This window comes from Macrosteles quadrilineatus, unplaced genomic scaffold, assembly GCF_028750875.1.
Source record: "Macrosteles quadrilineatus isolate MER2022 unplaced genomic scaffold, UCM_ALF_1.0 Scaffold_9__3_contigs__length_116548681, whole genome shotgun sequence".
Taxonomy (NCBI): Eukaryota; Metazoa; Arthropoda; class Insecta; order Hemiptera; family Cicadellidae; genus Macrosteles; species Macrosteles quadrilineatus.
The window spans coordinates 90,292,390-90,311,738 of NW_026542602.1; the positions used below are offsets into that span (position 1 = coordinate 90,292,390).

The 19,349-nt window shown below is 32.7% G+C and overlaps 1 protein-coding gene across 2 annotated transcripts in view; it reads right to left on the minus strand.

Moving 5' to 3' along the window:
- The window catches only part of LOC129004361 (uncharacterized), a 32,891-nt gene extending 13,542 nt beyond the window's left edge, over positions 1-19,349 (minus strand). Inside the window, exons 1-6 of one of the 2 annotated variants that reach the window (XM_054432930.1) lie at positions 19,136-19,349; positions 12,028-12,321; positions 10,688-10,813; positions 10,142-10,253; positions 5,807-5,920; positions 454-708 (exon numbers count right to left, since the gene is read on the minus strand). In XM_054432930.1, the coding sequence (XP_054288905.1) occupies positions 454-708; positions 5,807-5,920; positions 10,142-10,253; positions 10,688-10,813; positions 12,028-12,321; positions 19,136-19,137 (903 nt within the window). In that variant the 5' untranslated portion in view covers positions 19,138-19,349. Of the gene's footprint in view, positions 1-453; positions 709-5,806; positions 5,921-10,141; positions 10,254-10,687; positions 10,814-12,027; positions 12,322-18,663; positions 18,699-19,135 lie in introns of those variants that run through there. The other variant, XM_054432929.1, reaches the window with a different exon arrangement.

Genomic DNA, 19,349 nt, shown 5'->3' on the forward strand with positions numbered 1-19,349 from the left:
CTACGGGAGATAAGCAGGATTTCGTTGCTATCGCGGTAGACAATGGTGATGTTTCCGTACTGCAGGAGATGTTCAATATTGTCCTGCCATATCGGAAGACAAAGATTATGTTTCCACTTTAGAAGTTCAGATTAAAATTAGCTAGTCAGAATTTTTCGTTGCCGCTCTAATTTTTTCCCTACTTAAAAACAACGTATATTACCCCATAATAACTTTGTGTAAGAACATATAGACAGGGGTTGGTGTAGTACGAAAAAATTGGTAGGTTTCGGTATAGCAAATCGATAGCTAATTAGTAATTACAATAGAGAATCCTTACTCATGATGCCTATCTGTTCACCAGTTTGATATGATTTTCAACAACTTAATTCTACTGAAATTCCTCTTACTCTTTTATCCACTAATAAAGAATTCAAAGTAGTTTTAATCTTGATCTATGAACCTGGTACTTACTCTGATCTGTTCAATTATTTTCCTGATCTGGGGCTCAAAGCCCATGTCCAACATGCGGTCGGCCTCGTCCAACACCAGGTAAGTGCAGCGTCGCAGGTTGGTCTGTCCTCGCTCCAAGAAGTCTATCAGTCGGCCAGGTGTCGCTATCACTATCTCCACCCCTCGCTCTATGTCACGAGCCTGCGGCCCCTTAGGCGCTCCTCCATACAGACATGTGTTGCGGACATATGTTGAAGATCCAAAGTCTGTAGCAACCTGTCACAACAAACATGTATACAAAGTCATTTATCGGAGACAGAGGTTATATGAGCTAGTAGTAGCAGCAGCTAACCATACCGACCCATTTAAGTGATTTTGATTAGGGGTCTGCGGGTCCCCGATTTTTTCGGGTCGGGTCGGGCCAGCGGAAGGCCCGAAAGACCGGGTCGGGTAAGAGATTTGATCGGGCCAAGATCGGGTCGGGCCAAAAAAAAATAATTAAATTATTATTTTCAAAGTTATAATAAGTTATTTTCAAAGAAGCACTCTTATATATATTATTACAGAGGAATTAAAACGTTAAAATTCGAATTAAATATTAAGTTTGCTCACGATGGTTTAAGAACAAAGACACAACAGAGCAATTGCCGTACTGTCACTAGCCAGAGCCAGTCGTCTACTGACAAAAGCCGTGACACAACAGTGCAAAGAAAACGAAGTCAAAAGAAAGACTATTTATCCAGAGGTACCAGTTTAATTATTTATTGTTTATTCCATACCTAGTTTAAAATATATTTTAGTATTTTACATAATAAATTATAAACAAAAGAAATATCTGATATAGTGTACAGATCTGTATCTTGTTCTTTTATTTTCCTATTGTCCTTTTTGTCATTCAGTAACAAAACAAAACAACACTTCTGATCGTCTGGTTCTGCATTGTATGGTCACCATTTCATTTTTAAAAATACCCCCGCCGCAGCAAACCTGCCGACTAAGCGAATTTCCATTTGTCTTAATTGATTTTCAATTAAATATATTTAAATAACATTAGGTTTAACGAGTACCTAGGTTTGCTGCTACAAGGAAACTAATAAAGTGTGTTTTTTTGTAAAATATTGATAGCTTAGTACAAAATAAATAAATTTGATCAAAATACAAAATATATCCATAAACAAGCAAACTACAACATTTGACAATATTCTCCTTAAGAATAACATGGGAATTTTAAATTTACAATTTTTTTAATTTTCTCCGTTACTATTAACCGAACAAAAATACTTTTATATACTAAATTAATTGTTTTTTTAAGCTCTTTAAAAAGGTCTAAAGAGAAATTGGGAAAATTTGTGTTTTGAGGGTCAAAAGTGAGAAAAACCAATTTTTACCCCATAAAACCCCCCGTAAAGCCCCATTCCCATGGTCCGATCATGCTGGTTTGCAATCTCATTCAAGTTTATCCCGCTTTACACCTTTAAACCAAATTTCATCAAAATCGGACAAAAATTACTCAAGTTATCGCGTTCACGGACGTATATATATATATATACATATATAAAAATTTGAACGAATGGTGTTTTTGGCCTCTGGGGACATCAAAATGAAAAAGTAAATCGGTCCCGGGTCTAGGTCTTACCGTGCCACCTACGGTAATAGCTACTTCCCTATAGGGAAATTCGCTAAAAGTATCAAGTATCAGCAAGTGTACAAAGAGGTTAGGCCTAAATATTTTATAATTTTTATGAAAGTTTTCATCAGTAAAATTATTTTTTCTTAAGTTAGATTGAGTTTCAAAAAGGATATTTCTAAGATCCAATACAATATTTACAAGACACAGACTACCATGAATTTATTTCTTTGGAAATTATCTGTAACAGTTTTATATTTTTTAATAAAGAAATAATATATCTTTTTGTCTCTACTTCCTTGTTTCGTTACTTGCATTTTGTCAGCAATTGGACAACCGGGTGGTGTAATAGGGCGGGGGAGGGGGAGGGTCTATGACCTTGAGTGTCCCCGAGTCGGGTTGTGCAAGAGGGGAGGGGAGGGGGAGGGTCTGTAACCTTGAGTGTCCCCGGGCCCAGACCTGGCTGTGAGTGTGATTCATGGTTTTTTGTTTACATTCTACTACCCTTCCTTCCGAGAAAAAGACCTTACAGTTTCAAAAACATTGACTTACAGTATAAAAACATTGAGTTGTGTTGCTAATTAGGGCACTATAATTTCTGTGCTGTCTGCTTATGTTGCTAAATTAGCATTTAACTTTCTTTTCTCTTGATATAATATAATTTTCTATAATTATATTAAGAGTTCCTTTTCGGGTAGGCTACCTAATTAATTGTGATATTGTTTGACTTGAGTTTATGGATTTTTAATTCTTTTCATTTATTAGCTATCAAAATCAGTTGTTTTAGGATTTTAATCTCTTGCAATACCGTAGGTCTATACTACTGTGTATGACATGATATGCAATTTTTACAGCCTTTACTATAACTATACCATAAACAATGTATGTGTGTTATTTACTGTTTTAGAGTGTTATAGTAAATTAGTTTACACAATATCTTTTCTTCAATGAGTTCTCCACTTGTCATGTTGCTTAGCCTATTTACTATAAAAATTAATTCCTATGTAAAGCTGTAGGCCTAAATGCCAATAATAGCTGATAATTCTTTATTTATGATGATGTAACTAATAATGCTATTGTAAATGTGAGGTTTTTATACTTAGGAGGTTAGGAGGCAGGGAATGAATGATTCATATTGCATGGTGGAAACATAGAATTTTTATTTTCTTCTTACTTGCAGTCTTGAAGCCAGTCCACAGGCCCTAAACTTGTGATAAGGTTAATTGATTTGTTTATGATCCTTTTATATTAAGTTCCATTTCAAACTTGTTGTAATATAACTATTTAGATATTTCAACAGTTATGAAAATGGGAAAGAATGGCTTGATAAAAAAAATTATTTTCTTCTTTCTTGCAGTTGATTCAACTCCTAAGCTGTAAATAAGTTATGAACATGAAATAATATACATAAATACAATCTTTTTTCATATTTTATATTCAAGTAATATTATAAACACAGAGTTAAAAGAAAAAAATCCGGTAGGCCTAATTAATAATTTTTGGCCCGACCCGATTTTGGCCCGAAACCCGAGGACCAAAATTATCGGCCCGACCCGACCCGACCCGAACCAAAAAAGTCTGACCCGCAGACCCCTAATTTTGATAGAGAACAAATTTATGAAATCAATTGTCTGAGTTCCCACCCATGACAAAGTTGCAATAATAGTTCATTTCAAGCAACAACTACAATGGTTATATCTAGGATTCGTAAAAACTACACATGATGACAAACACACCAACATGCAAAAAGATCCGTCCTGAAATATTTGCCATGTTCAGGGTGAACACTGATCTTATACACAAACTATTTATTTTGTTATTCTAATTGTCATAGGTATGAGAGAGAATGCTTATGTTATTTCAATAAACCCCGTCGCAGCAAACCTATAAGCTAAGCAAATTTCCAATTGTCTGATTGGATTTTGACTCAAATATTTCCATAAACTTATCAGATTTGCTTTCTAGTTAAATAACATTATATTTAACTAGTATAAGGTTTGCTGCTAGGGGAAAGAAAATGGTTTTTTTAATGAAAAATATTAATGGCATAGTAGAAAGTACTGTTTTATTTTTTTTTTTTATATATATAACATAAACTCTAAGAGTAAAATTAATAAGTTTGCCAAATTTGAAAAAATACATCCATAAACAAACAAACTACACAACAGTTTACTTTTTCTCCTTAAGCATAAAATGGGAATTTTAGCTGAAATTTACAGAATTTTAAATTTCCTCCGTCCTACAACAACCCTTTCATATACAAAATTACCTACACGATAGTTGTAATGAAAGTCGGGCATTTTTCTGTTTACAGAGTTAAAATAAAATAACCCCGCCGCAGCAAACCTGCAGACTAAGCGAATTTCCATCTACCTGGCTTCAATTCCACTAAATTATTCCCTTAAAATTATTGACAGATTTATTTCCTATTTAAATATCATAAATTTTGATGAGTAGGCTACTTAGGTTTGCTGCTACAGGGAAGAAAATAGGATTTTTTAAATTGAAACATTGATAGTTTAGTATGAAGTGAACATAATTTCTAAATTTCTAAATTTTACTAAAATATGTTCATAAACAAGCAAGCTACAACAGTTTATTTATTCTTCATAAGAATAACATGGTAATTTTAAATTTACACTTTTTGGGGATTTTTTCCGTAACCGTTACACATACAACAATGCTTCAATATACTACACTAGCTGTACCCGCGGGCTTTGCCCCGTTTAACTTCATAAGTGATCTCGTTCTCATGGCTCAATCACGTCCTGGTTGAAGTTCGTTCGCTACGCTCACTCACCTTTAGGTTGGAGCTCGTTCGCTGCGCTCACTTGCCTTCGGGTTAGCTCGTTCGCTACGCTCACTCACCTTTTGGTTACAGATTAGCTGTTGTCATAAATATAAAAAATAACAGTGCTGCACCCTGTTGGTAATCCCTGTAACTTTAATGCTATTGAACATCATAGAACAGAACCAACTTGTTTAATTGAAACAGCTGTTAAGATTCATTAATTCAATTTAAATATGAGTACTCATAAGGTTAATATGGGAAACTCCAGAGCCACTGGGGCGGAGCCCGAGAGTCCGATCAGAATAAAAACAACTTAGTTTTCCTATTTGATGCCTAACGATTCAGTGTACCAAATTTCAGCCTCCTAGGTAAATGGGAAGTGGGAGAATTAGTGATGAGTGAGTGAGTGAGTGTGTCAGTGAGGGCTTTGCCTTTTATATATATAGATTATTTGCTTTTTTTAGCTCTACAAAGTGGTTTGGAAAGAAATTGCAAAATTTTTGTTTACAAGATGAAAAATGGGAAAACCCTGTTAACCCCCCATAAACCCCTGTTCCCATGACCCAATCTTGCTGGTTCACATACTAATTCGACAACACGTTCATGCCAAATTCAATCAAAATTGGACAAAATTACTCAAGTTATCATGTAGGCTACTTACAAAATTACTCAAGTTATCATGTAGGCTACTTACAAAATTACTCAAGTTATCACGTAGGCTACTTGGTTCTACAAAAGGCTACACGGACCACATACACACATTTTAACGAATAGGCTAGTGTTTTTGGCCTCTGGGAACATGAAAATGAAAAAGTAAATCTGTCCGTGGGTCTAGGTCTTACCAAGATTACTTCGCTAAAGGGACATTTGCTATCAGTTTTGAGGATTGTTTTTAAAAATGTATTGCTTTGCTTTGCTGGCTTTACTGCCGACACTGATAGTTGTTGTCTACTAACCTGCTGTATCTGTTGAGCCAGTTCTCTGGTGGGGGCCAACACTAGGGCGATGGGTCCGTCTCCCCTCAACAGTCTTGGCTGATTGTTGATGTGGACTATGGCTGGTAGAATGTACTGCAATGGAGAAAAAAATGTTATAAACCATATGTAATATCCTAGGAAAACCACCAAACTATGAACAGTGCCACAAAAAATCAATTGAATGTAAAAGCTTTCAAATGTTGAAATGAAATTTTATGCCTATATCAATAAATTTAACTTTTTTAGACAAGTCAGTTTTGTAGGGAAATTAACATGGATAAAATAGTAATGACAATCTTTTACATATTGTATGGTAAGTATGCCACTCAAGGCATCACTCCTATCCAACTCATCTCAGGCTCAATGTTTAAATGCCATTCAATTCAATTCAATTCAAATATCTTTATTCGTTTTTATGTACATTGTACAATAAATAGTGTCAAAATCTATATCTATAAAAGAGGAAGTTTGTATGTATATATATATATATATATGTTTGAACGTTATGAACTCCGAAACCGCTCGACAGATTGTAATGAAACTTTCAGGAATTATTAACCCTAGCAGTGGCCAATGTTAGAAGTGGGGAATGGCCAACCCATTTTGGCGATTTTGCAGACCTTTTTTTGAAAATTCGTAAAAATTCAACCGTACAAGTAAACCTAGCCAACCTCATATTCATTTTGTTCGGAAAGAACAGGAGAATCTAGAAATAGTAATATCATAATGATTTAGACAGTGTATTTTATCGGTAAAGTGAAAAAAATAAAAAAAAATAAATTTTTTTTTTGAAATTTCAAAAGCGGCCTTGGTATTTTTTTTCTACGGATTTTTTTATGGGAAATTCATTATATACATTTTGTAGACAATCTAATTCCCTACATAGAAATATATAACATGTTAGGAAAATATTTTTTTTTTATAAGTTTTTGGGGCGAAATATAAATGACAAACGGAGAACCGAAAAAATTGAAAACCGTACAGTGTTAGTTTATGTTGTAAAAAGTTCTATAATATATGTGTATACTAATAATGATATATACATGTTTGTAAAGCTAATGAAGTAAGGAATCAAAAAAAGTCATAAGGTTTATGGTAAAAATAACTTTTTACCTATAAACATACGTATATAAAATAATGTTTTTATATTTTAGCGATTTCTCGAGAAAAAAAATTCACAGTACTTAGTATACAACTTTTGTACCAAATTTTTTTACTTCAAACCAACATAATAATCTTGTAGTGTATTCAATTACCTACATAAAAATGTATAACATGTTAGAAATATTTTTTTGTAGGTACGTAATAAGGACATAATAATACAATAACCGCAAAACCGCAAATAGGTGTAAACTATAGCCTACAGTGTTTGCTTGTGTTGTGAAACATTATGTAGGCTGATGATATGTAGCCTACATATTTGTAAAGCTAATGAAATAAGGAATCCAAAAAAGTCATAAGTATGATGGTAAAAAGTTATTTTCACCTATGATTAGGCTATGTATCAATTTGAGAACGTTTTGAATTTTTTGCGCATTTCAAGAAAATGGAGTGTACAGTATTTAGTAGCCTAGCCTATATAATTTTTTTACCAAATTGTTTACACCCAAACCAATATAAACATGTTGTAGTGTATTTATTTACCTTTATAAAAATGTATAACACCTTGGGTATATCATTATATAGGTACAACAATCTCTGAATGTCAGAAATGTCATTATAGGACATGATGCTAACAAAATACAGTAGTAGGCCTGTTTAGTATAGGCTATAACTTTTTTACAAACTTTTTTACCCCCAACCAAACCATTATAAACATGTTGTAGTGTATTCATTTACCTTTATAAAAATGTATAACACCTTGGGTATATCATTATATAGGTACAACAATCTCTGAATGTCAGAATCGTCATTTTAGGACATGATGCTAACAAAATACAACCTTTTCCTTTTATGAACACTATTTCACACAATTCAGTAATATTTATGCATGAAGATTACTGTTATACACACACACAACACTTCACTAACACTAACACTACGAACTAATAACATATTTAGTAATAAATCGCGGATCGGCAACAACACAAACAAACAATGGCAATACAAGACAGCTGACAGACTGTAGCAGTAATGACTCACTTCGTCGTCTACATGCGAGAATACAGAAATAACCCTTAGTGCAGGGCTGCCACTCTCTGAATCTAAATTTCTTCCTCTTCAAAATGATATACTATATGACTAGGTAATAATAACTTTCACTGTATATAATTCGTATTTTCCATACTGTCACCAGACGACTGTTGGCCATTTGTTAGAAATTTCAAAAACAGCTGTTTTCATAAAATCGTACCGATTGTGCAATCAATATTTAGTTATAAATATCACTATCACAATGAAGATAAAATCAATGGCTATCCCGTGGTACCACCCGCAACATCCCAAGACGAAAATTACCCGAGCAGGGTAATGCCAAACAAGACGTGTTTTGCCAGTTCCCAAGTGTCGGCTGCAAATGTCGTACCGCGCCAAAATTTCATTTGATTTCTAATCGTCGTGACATTGTTATATACCTGCTACAGGGTTTGTTTATGTAATAAAATGAAAGTTCAGAATGTGATCTTTCGAATGGTATATATATTATTCTAATCTGAGTTGATTGTAAGTGTTTTTTTACCGTTAAAAAAATTTCGGCCCATACCGTAACCAGACGACTCTGGCCATTCTAAGCATCAACGTCATACCGTAACCAGACGACGGTTGGCCACTGCTAGGGTTAAGCATCTTTCAAGGATGGTTTTTGTGAAGTTTGGTGCAGATCCGTCAAAAGGGCTCCGCCCCAGAGGGTTTTAAGTGGGACAATGTCAGACTTTTTGAACTACAATGTTTACAAATAAATATAATTTAAAAGCAGATGTTTTCTTTCACCAACTGTTTTGTAGGTTTGAATAATCACAACGTTCTGTATTAGTCATGATTTGAAATAGTGCCACAATGTTTCTACAGAGTGCAGCACAGAAAACTATTTTACTTTTAAATAAGTCCAAATATATTAAACCCCAATCGCAGCACACCTGTGCACTCAACAACGTTTAAATTCTCCAATGTTGAATATGTAAACATAAAAACCTTGATTAAAGTATTATAAACAATAAAAGGGATGGTAATGCCTTAATATTTTTATCTTTTGTTCTATACCCACACAATCTAACATAAATTATTAAGTGAATAATAATCGTGCGTGCTATCTCAGGTATTCAAATGCCATTACTGGCATTAAAAGAAGGAACTCCATTAATACTAATGCGAAAATTAAATCCACTTAAAAGGAGAAATAGTCTTAATCCCAAGAATACTGATGACTTCATCCAAATTACCCTCTGAATTGAAGCAACTACAATTTCCTTTTTTTGTCTTTCTTTCCCAATCACCATTATAAGGCACTAGGGCAAAACCTGACTATCGTCGGTTTAAATTTTGAAAATGCATGCTTTTCACACGGACAGCTGTATGTTGCGTGCTCACGTGGTGGTAGGTACGTCTAAAAACTTATAGAAAAAACAAAAAAAAAATTGTTTAGGCCCTATTCACTGGAAATTAAGTAAAATATTCTATTTTTATTTTTGGTACACACTTTTATTATTCATCGTAAAGAACAAATTACCATTTACGATAATAGTTGTTAAGCGCAGCAACGCGCGCCGGGTAACTGCTAGTAATTACAATAAAAATAGTGTCAAAATAGTTCAACAGGATAAAAAACAGCAAAACATGAGGAATGGTTATAAAAACAACAAATACATTTTACAAATCTAGTAAGATAATTTATCATAGCGACTGAGGGAGGTGAAAAAAATCGTCAAAAGAATAAATTGCTAAATTTATTAAAAACTCTTTCAATATTTTTTTTTTAATTTGTTTGGATCTGTTTCTTTTTTAATACCTTTTGGAATAAATTTAAAAAATCTATTACCTGCATAGGATGGTTTCTTTTCAAAAAATTTAGTCCTATGTGGTTGTACATTTTCGTTCTTATTTCTTAAATTATAAGAATGGGATTTTTCTTTTGGTTCCGAATATACTTCTTATTTTTTTGCAACTATTATTGATTCATATATATACTGCCCGTAAACAGTTAAGATTTTTAGGTCCTTAAAATGGTCATTGAGGAAGAGATGACATTAAATAGCATACCAGGTTGGTAAGTAAAATTATATCTTTACATTCCAGTATGATTAACTGAAGTAAATGAGTGAAGAATAAATAGGCTAACAAATAATAGCTAAAGCTAAATGAGAGAAAAGTCTTAGTTACCGCCAAAGTCTTGCCAGATCCAGTTTGGGCGATGCCAACCATATCTCGGCCACTCAGAGCAATCGGCCAACCTTGCGCTTGAATCGCTGTTGGTTGGTCAAAACCTTGCTTTCTGTAATATACAAAGAAATATGTAAACATATTGATAAGTTTGTGAAATATAACATAAAAAATAGGTTGTAATCAAAACTGTATTTAAGTTAAGTAGTTGGTTAACAAAGATCAAAGTAAAAACTCAAGAGTCAAATAAAAAGGACAGTATATTTACAACAATGTTAGTTTCTATCCCTATAAATTAAATGACAATACCCCCACCGCAGCTTGATCTAGGTCTTTACCATGAAACAAACGGTAATAGCTTAAATACCCTATAGGCAAGGCAATAGAAAATTTTCTAAAATGTCATGGTTATCTTTAAATATTCTAAAAATTACTAGAATAAATTCATCAGTTTCCTTTATTCACACAATTGTTGCTTGAAATATAATTATTTTGGTTAGAATAAAACACATATGATTATTTATAAAAATATGAGTAATCATTTACCTAATTTCTTCCATTACGTAGGGAGGAAAATTGACTTCCTCAAAGAAACAGATAGGATTTGGTATACCATCTCCATTAGTGGTGATTTCCATGGATTGACGATACCTAGTAACTTCTGCCAGGGGTCTGAAATTTTACATGGTATTGTATAAGTTAAAGATAATTGAGGTAAACATACAGTATTTTAAGTAGCTAATAACTTTTAAGCTGAACAACATTTTTTAAAGATATACTGTGTAGGATTTAACTTAAAAAAGTAAATATAAAAAAGAATGAAAAAAGTAAAATTTTATGGAATTCTTATGTTTAGGTCTCATTCTTTTAGACATTTTTTACCCTAGACGTAATTAATTATGAAAGCGAAAGTAGTAGGCCTACCGGTAATAAGCATAGATAACTAGAATATTGACAAAAAAATAATACGCCTAAGACATCAATAGCAATAGCATACATTTGAAAGGTTCTGAACTAGATTCAATGTTTTACCAATGTCTGACTTATCTTGGATCTATGTTTAAAATACCCCTGCCGCAGCAAACCTGCAGTCTAAGCGAATTTCCATTTAACTGTTTGGATTTACACTATAATATCTCCTTAAAACTATCACATTTTATTCCCTATTTAAATAGCATTAGTTTAACAAGTAACGTACTTAGGTTTGCTGCAACAGGGAGGGTAAAAGTGGTTTTCTTATGTGAATAGTTTAGTATGGAATAAATGCATTTTCCTAATTTTAAATCAAAATATGTACATAAACTAAGCAAACTACAACAATTTACTTATTCTCCATAAGAATAACATGGGAATTTTAAATTTACCATATTTTCTGTCCCGGATCCAGGTCTTACCATGAGTACTACCATAGACTAACCAACACAAGTAGACTTCCCATCCCATTGTAAATTTTGAAGCTCATTATTCGTGTCTAGTTCATGTCCGGTGACACTGGTGGCTAGTGTTGACAACATTTTGTTTCTATTATTTTAGAGTCAATTTCATGATTTTTGTGCTTTACTGTTTGGTTACCGTACATAACTAGAGGATGAGTTATAGTTGATATGATATGATCATATTATATAATATGAGTTTATCGTATTTGACGGGGTTTTAAATTACTGAAATAGCAAGAAACAAATTGTAAACAAAACACGGCATCTACAGTGGACCGGACAGAACTAACGATAAAATTGACTTCAGCTGTTCCATAAGGATAGGGAATCAACTAAGGGAGTATGTTTTATCTATGGTACTACGGTAATAGCTTATTCCCTATATGGGAAATTCGCTAAAATGAATTCATCAATAAAAATAGTTGGTCGTTCAGAGTATTATTTGAGTACCTGTTGGCAACAGTAGGATGAGGGACATAAAAGTCCTTCCTGAAAGACTCCAATGTGCTCATATCCCACCGAGGTTTACGAAGGTTCTGACCAGGCTGGTCCGACTTGGTCAAGCGACCTCTACCAGCACCTCCTCCTCTCCCTCCGCCCCTTCCACCCCAACTGTCTCGTCCGCCCTCGCTGCTGCCACCCCATCTGTCCCTTCCTCCCCCAGCCCCCCCTCGGCCACCTCGGCTACCACCTCGTCCTCCTCCCCTTCCTCCACCTCTACCCCCACGACCACCGTCACGGTACCTGCAAAAGAAAGAGATATTTTAAGTATAGATGTAAGTTATTTAACTTGTGGAATATTTATGAAAAAGGCTTGCAGAAGACAAAAGAGAAACTAGCATTTTTAAGATACCTACAGATTTGCTTAAGGGTATTCAAATTCAAATAGTTTATTGCCATTAAGTATACATGTCATACAATAGGCCAGGTCAATGGAGATAATATACAATTCAAAGTACAATGTACAGAGTCAAGTGTAAATAGATGAACATGCTATACTAATAAACTAATAATACTGGTTTTTTATACAAAAGTATTTGAGATGTATTGATAATGATGGCAATAATACTGTTTATAGTTAAGCGAACAAGTTGGGTAAGTGCCTATATTAAAATAATTAGGGCTAAAATTGGCAGTGAGATACAGCTTAAAACTAAATAACAATAAATTTTTAAATAAAGTTGACAGTAATAACATTATTATGAAAGACTATTATATCACAGTTCATGACACCTTTGTTACATACTTTAGAAACAATATCCTACTTAAGAATTAGAATTATACAAAAAATCATCATGTTTGAGAGATAAAAATTCCTTGATAGAGTAGATAACCTTTCTGTTCAAAAAATCGGTCAATACATTTTTCAGTGACTTAATAGGCAAGTTGCGTACATTTTCAGGAGGGCATTGAAAAGTTTGAGTTGTAAATATTTATAGCTGCGCTGTGTTGAGGCCAGTCTTAATGATGGTAACTCTAAATTATTCCTTAGTCTGGTGTAATGATTGTGAATTAATGAGCGAGATGAGAATTGTTCAATATTTAACTTAAGTTACCAATTCAATTTTAAGTTAATAACTTAAGTGTCATTTAATTTAGCCTAAATATGAACAGATGTTTGAAAACAACAAAAAAACTGTTGGCCTATTTAGCATAATGTCTATTGTATTTGATTTATATTTTCAGACAACAAACAAAATAATATGAAACTATTTTAACGCAAGTCACTGTCACTCTTTTAACCCTAGAACGGCCAAACGACTTTTTTAGTCGTTGGGTTACGGTAAGATGGTGGCCAAACAACTTTTTTAGTCGTTTGCTACAGACTTTTTTTCTAGCAAATATTTGGAACTGATAATATAAAGTAATCACAACACGGATAATACCATTGGAAAGACAATCAAATGAGCTACAATTTCCATACATTATATACACATTTACGTCAACTAATAACGCAGGAAAAGTAAATAAACAAAACACATATTTGAGTTTCGCGCCTCGCGGGCTTTATCGATCGGGCAGCAAAGGCAAAATCAGCCATTTTCTAAAATACGTGGCAAAGCTATTCTACGTCGTAGATGATTTTGATTGGTACCACTGAACCCAGGGATTTTTTCTCTACATTCTGTCCGTTGATAGATTTTGTCTAGCATTGTTAGTTTACAAGCTGTGATTTTTTTACAAAGCCTCTATAAACAAATTGCGTAAGAGTTTTCTATATGGCCAAACGACTTTTTTAGTCTTTTGGAAAACTATTTATTACTCTGCATGTATTTTGACGAGGAAAAAAAAAACATATGAAAATAAAGGGGAAGAAATCCTCTTTCGAACTTACTATAGTTGAAAGTTTCCTTCAGTGATATTTTTGTTTTTCTCTTTGGTCAAACTGATGCAATGTCCAAATACCTGTCGCGCCGCGGTCAGATGTTTTCATTATTTGGGTGCGTGCAGCTGTTGGTTTATAAACTAAACATTTATTTTTGATTCTATGGTTTCCTAGTATACAAATCTTATTATTTTGCTAAATAGATCTTATTTGGTATGATAAACAGCAACAATCATCCATTATAATAGAGAAAGGAAGAGTAATTTGTAGACAATTTAGAGCAAAACTTAGTGCTGGATCCAAAAATGTGTTCTTTTTTATATTTTGTTGCTTCAAAAAGTAAAAATATTTTTTATACCCAATAAACTATATATCTTCTAAATAAGCATAACATTTCAAACATTTTGTATATCTTGAAATTTGTATAATCTAAATATTTATTTTTTTACTTACATTTGAAGTTCAAAGTTTTTTTATGATTTTCCGTAAGTAAAAACAAATCTATTTTTTCTAAGTGAAATACTATATTTATTTTTTAGCTATTGCATGTAAAATAATATATTTTTTTGTTCCTTGTTTACTTCCCTAACAGAAAATATGTGTTGTTTTCATATTTTTGATCTATTTCTAAAAGTAGGCCTAAAAAGTATATAAGTATGTAAAATTCAGAAAAAAAGCAGAGTTTTACACTTTTGAACATAACTCAAAATGTTTTATAGTACCGGGTGTTTCTAAATGAATAGCTGGGTTTTAACGCTTTATAACTTTTATACTATTAAACTTACCACCATAAAATACGCATCAAATAAAAAAGCAACTCAAAGAGTTTATGCCTTCCAAGGACACATTATTTAACAAAATCGATCCAACAGAACTGTATATTTAATTGTACAAAGTTAAAAAGTAATCTCCAACTTTTTTTCACCACTAGAAATTCGGAGGTTGCTTGACGTTTTTGCAAATAACTTTTAAATGGTGAGGAAATCGACCAATGTGGAAGGTAATATTCCGAAAGAAAATAAAATTTCCTACAATCTACTACTATGCATTTCAGGAAAATACTCAATAAATGTAGCCTAAATTTGGCTTAAAATAAAAAAGTGTGAAATTTAATGTTTGCTATGTTTATTGTCTACATTGAAGACAGGGATTTTCAATTTTTTCATTTTGAGGCAATTTTTGGTACCTTTCTTGAGTATTTTCAAAAAATGCATAATAGTAGATTGTAGGAAATTTTATTCTCTTTCGGAATATTACCTTCCACATTGGTCGATTTCCTCACCATTTAAAAGTTATTTGCAAAAACGTCAAGCAACCTCCGAATTTCTAGTGGTGAAAAAAAGTTGGAGATTACTTTTTAACTTTGTACAATTAAATATACAGTTCTGTTGGATCGATTTTGTTAAATAATGTGTCCTTGGAAGGCATAAACTCTTTGAGTTGCTTTTTTATTTGATGCGTATTTTATGGTGGTAAGTTTAATAGTATAAAAGTTATAAAGCGTTAAAACCCAGCTATTCATTTAGAAACACCCTGTAGTTTCAAATGTTTTGACATATTTATGTAGGGAAATCAAAGTAAAACAATTTGTACATCTTGAATTTTTGAAAAGAATCAAAATTTGATTTTTTGTACTTCCATACTTTTGAAATTTTGTTTTTGTAAATTTATGATTTTAATTTTTGTTACAAAAGATTATTTTTATGAACTAGATTTTTGTATTTGATTAATATATTTATATTCTCTAGAATGTCCCAAATCCGATGGTATAAATATTATACGTTTTGGTAAATAAATAAGGGTTTTACAACTGTGAGAGTAAAACTCTGCACAGAAGGCAAAAACTGCCTGGCCCTACAGAAACACTCTATGTGGCCGTTCTAGGGTTAAAGAAAAAGTTAACACTTATGTTACCGGTAACACATGACCAGAAGGTAACAAAAGACTATAAAATAAGATCAACATACAAAAATAGAGCTTAAAACTTATAGGCTAGCTAATTTTTACCACTTATTGGGGTATAAACCCCCGCCCCATCTGGCGGATAATAAAGGTTCCAATGTAAGTTATAAAAAGGCCTTGGCCTAACTTAATCGCAAATAGTCTATCAAAAAAATGAAAACTATCACAATATTTAACCCTACAAGTGGCGAATCAACAAAACATGTTGTTCTCAAAATAGTGTTGCTGAAGTGGCAACCAACAAAATTTGTCAATTAGCGTGAACAATTATTTTCTCTTTGGATTTTAGGCAAGATATAGTCAATGAAATGGTATAACTCTTATACATATTATGGAAAGATGAGATTCTCAAGTTTCATTTTGTTATAAGAATGAACCTTAACTTACATTGGAGCTTAGCTTGCGCATTTTTGATATCGTTATTTCATTGTGTTTCACCCACTATTTAATTGTGCAAAAAGAGTCTGGAAGTTGCATAAATTAATGAGTCGGTTCATTATAACCTAACCTTTACCTTCCTAATCTAACCTCACTTCAAAAGACTTAATACAGTCACGAATCCGCATAAAACCCGACCTACCTTCCTCACATGCCTAAATAAGAACTGATTATTTGGTTTCAAAAGCGAATTGATTTGATTTCATTCCGCATTAGATCAAGTACAAACAGTTGTTTGCTCTTCTCACTCAGTCCTCACTCTTCACTCAGTACGGACCCGACCAGACCACGCCATATTACCATTACCTTCAGTACCGCTCAATTATCCTTAGGTTCGTAATCCTAACCTTCGTTTTACGGCCACTTAGGAATCTCTCCGACAAAAACTAATTGCATTTTTGGATTCAGCGTTAAAAATACTGTAAGTAGACATATAAAAATTACATCATATCTCAGTGTAAGTAGGGGAAATTGGGGCACATTTTAACACTTTTTAAACCTTAATTTTTTTATAGGTGAATTCATGTGTTTTTAATAAAAACATCATTACATTTAGTTGTAACATAATGTTAGCTTAGTTATTTTTTAAACCCTCCAAGTGAACATGTTAATGTGCAATGTCTGTTTTCACAAAGGTATGCAAATTGTTCAAAAGTACCCCACCAGTGGATTTTATGGACCAGATTTTCCATAGAAAAACTACATTAGCCTACTGATAAGTTTGATCCATTTACCTTATGGCTTATACATATTTAGATACAATTAATTATGCACTTCACATTGATAAATTACAATTCAAGAAAACATCATTTAACTTTTTGCAAAATGGTAGCCTACCTAGTGGGGTAGATTTTGAACAGAGTCTGAGGGGTACATTTGAACACCGTGTTTTACTCTGGTAAGCATGTTGTTCAAATGCAGAATTAGTTCCAATAGAAATAAGAACTGTATTTATCAACTCACATGCATAACAATTTCTGTAAAATAAAAATGGTGGGGTACTACCGGTATTGAACAAGGAGTGGGGTACAATTGAACGACAATAATTAGGCTAAGTAAAATGAAAATTTTTATTTTACAGAAATTGTTATGCATGTGAGTTGATAAAAACAGTTCTTATTTCTATTGGAACTAATTCTGCATTTGAACAACATGCTTACCAGAGCAAAACACGGTGTTCAAATGTACCCCTCAGACTCTGTTCAAAATCTACCCCACTAGGTAGGCTACCATTTTGCAAAAAGTTAAATGATGTTTTCTTGAATTGTAATTTATCAATGTGAAGTGCATAATTAATTGTATCTAAATATGTATAAGCCATAAGGTAAATGGATCAAACTTATCAGTAGGCTAATGTAGTTTTTCTATGGAAAATCTACAAATCCCTACTGCTAAAAAAGTTTTCTTGTGGCGCTCTAAAACTTCTTTTCACAACAACAAACTAAGAACTAAACAGAAATGGAGGGAGATGAATGCAACCTGTTGTCCTATTGGAGGGCTACATTTTACAGCTGGTCCAATGGCCTGCGAGTATAAAAATTACGGCAAATTTAAACCGTTCAAATGTGCCCACTCTCCCAGTAAATATTTGCCTATTGTATAAAGTTATAACTTTTTTATGACTTTATGACTTCAAAAACAAATTTTAACAAAAATTAAGATAATTAAGTTTATTCTAAGTTAGATCTAATTTTTGTACTTTACTATAATATGATAAATATTAGCCTTCATGTAAGTAATTTGTAGGAAATACAAAAAACAAAAGCAAAATAAAACAACGGAAAATGAAGAGAAAAAGAAATATATATGTATACAATAACAAATATATGACTAAAGCAGTAAGAAATACATTTAAAAATTCGGATATAAGGGTAAGTTACAGAACTAAGAACAATATATTCCAATTAATCAATAAAAAAATCAAACACACAGAAGATAATGAATGGTCTGCGCGCATTTTTCGTTTAAGTGTACATAACTCATTATAAGATCGATATATTTAGGTATGTTATAAGGTTCATTCTTATAATAAAATGAAACTTCGGAATCTTTCCACTGGTATAAGTTAAGAGTTACCTATGTCATTTCACCGACTTTAAATGTGCTTAACATGCAACTGAAAAAAACCTTACATAAATCGACATATTCTGTCGCCCGCCACTCCAGCGGCACATTTTGAAATCGACATTTTCTGTCGATCTGCCACTCCTAGGGTTAAAACTAACCAACTTATATCGAATGAAACAATCGAATAATCAATATTTTCATTCGGTTGTTTGTGCTAACAGATACGGAAGTCTACCCAAGTTAAATCATTTGACTTAAGTCTCACCTAAGTTAGGTCTACTAACTAGTCTTACCTTTCAAAACTATAATCCATTTATAACAGACAACTAATTAACTTAAGTTAACTGAAATAAAATTTTAAAAGAAAATAACTTAACAATTAGGCCTATTTGTTAGCCTATATCAGTGTTCAAATCCCTAAGAACCATTTCTCATGTAACTTAAAATAGACCAAATTAATCACATGGGGCATTAAGATCTACGAGATAAAAAATAGTGTTAAATGCCTAGCTTAATATTGTCAAACAATACAGCTAACTACAAGAACACATTCAAAATGAAAACGCCAACTTCTTAGACTGAGATGTTTTTCTTCGCAGTTCATTATTAGCTAATCAAATGAATGTAAGCTCTGGCTAGTCATTAAGTGTTTATTTATTCCTAAAATTACTTTTATGGGCAAGTTACAAATACATCCTTACAGTTAAGCAGGGTCTTAAACAATCCAAATCAGTAAAAATGTATAAAGTAATTGATTGAACTTACATAGTCCGCTTCAATTAACTTTGCTGGGTCAACAGCCAAATGCAACAGTCCGGTCGTACAGCAAGAATTAAAGTAAAAATATGATTAACTATAATATGCAGATTTATTTTACTTTGTTGAATTCAAATATTGTAAATAAAACTCATAAACTTGGGCCTATCAGTCAACTTTTACGGTGAAAATCGTTCTTCTGTCATAAACAATCAACTGAACA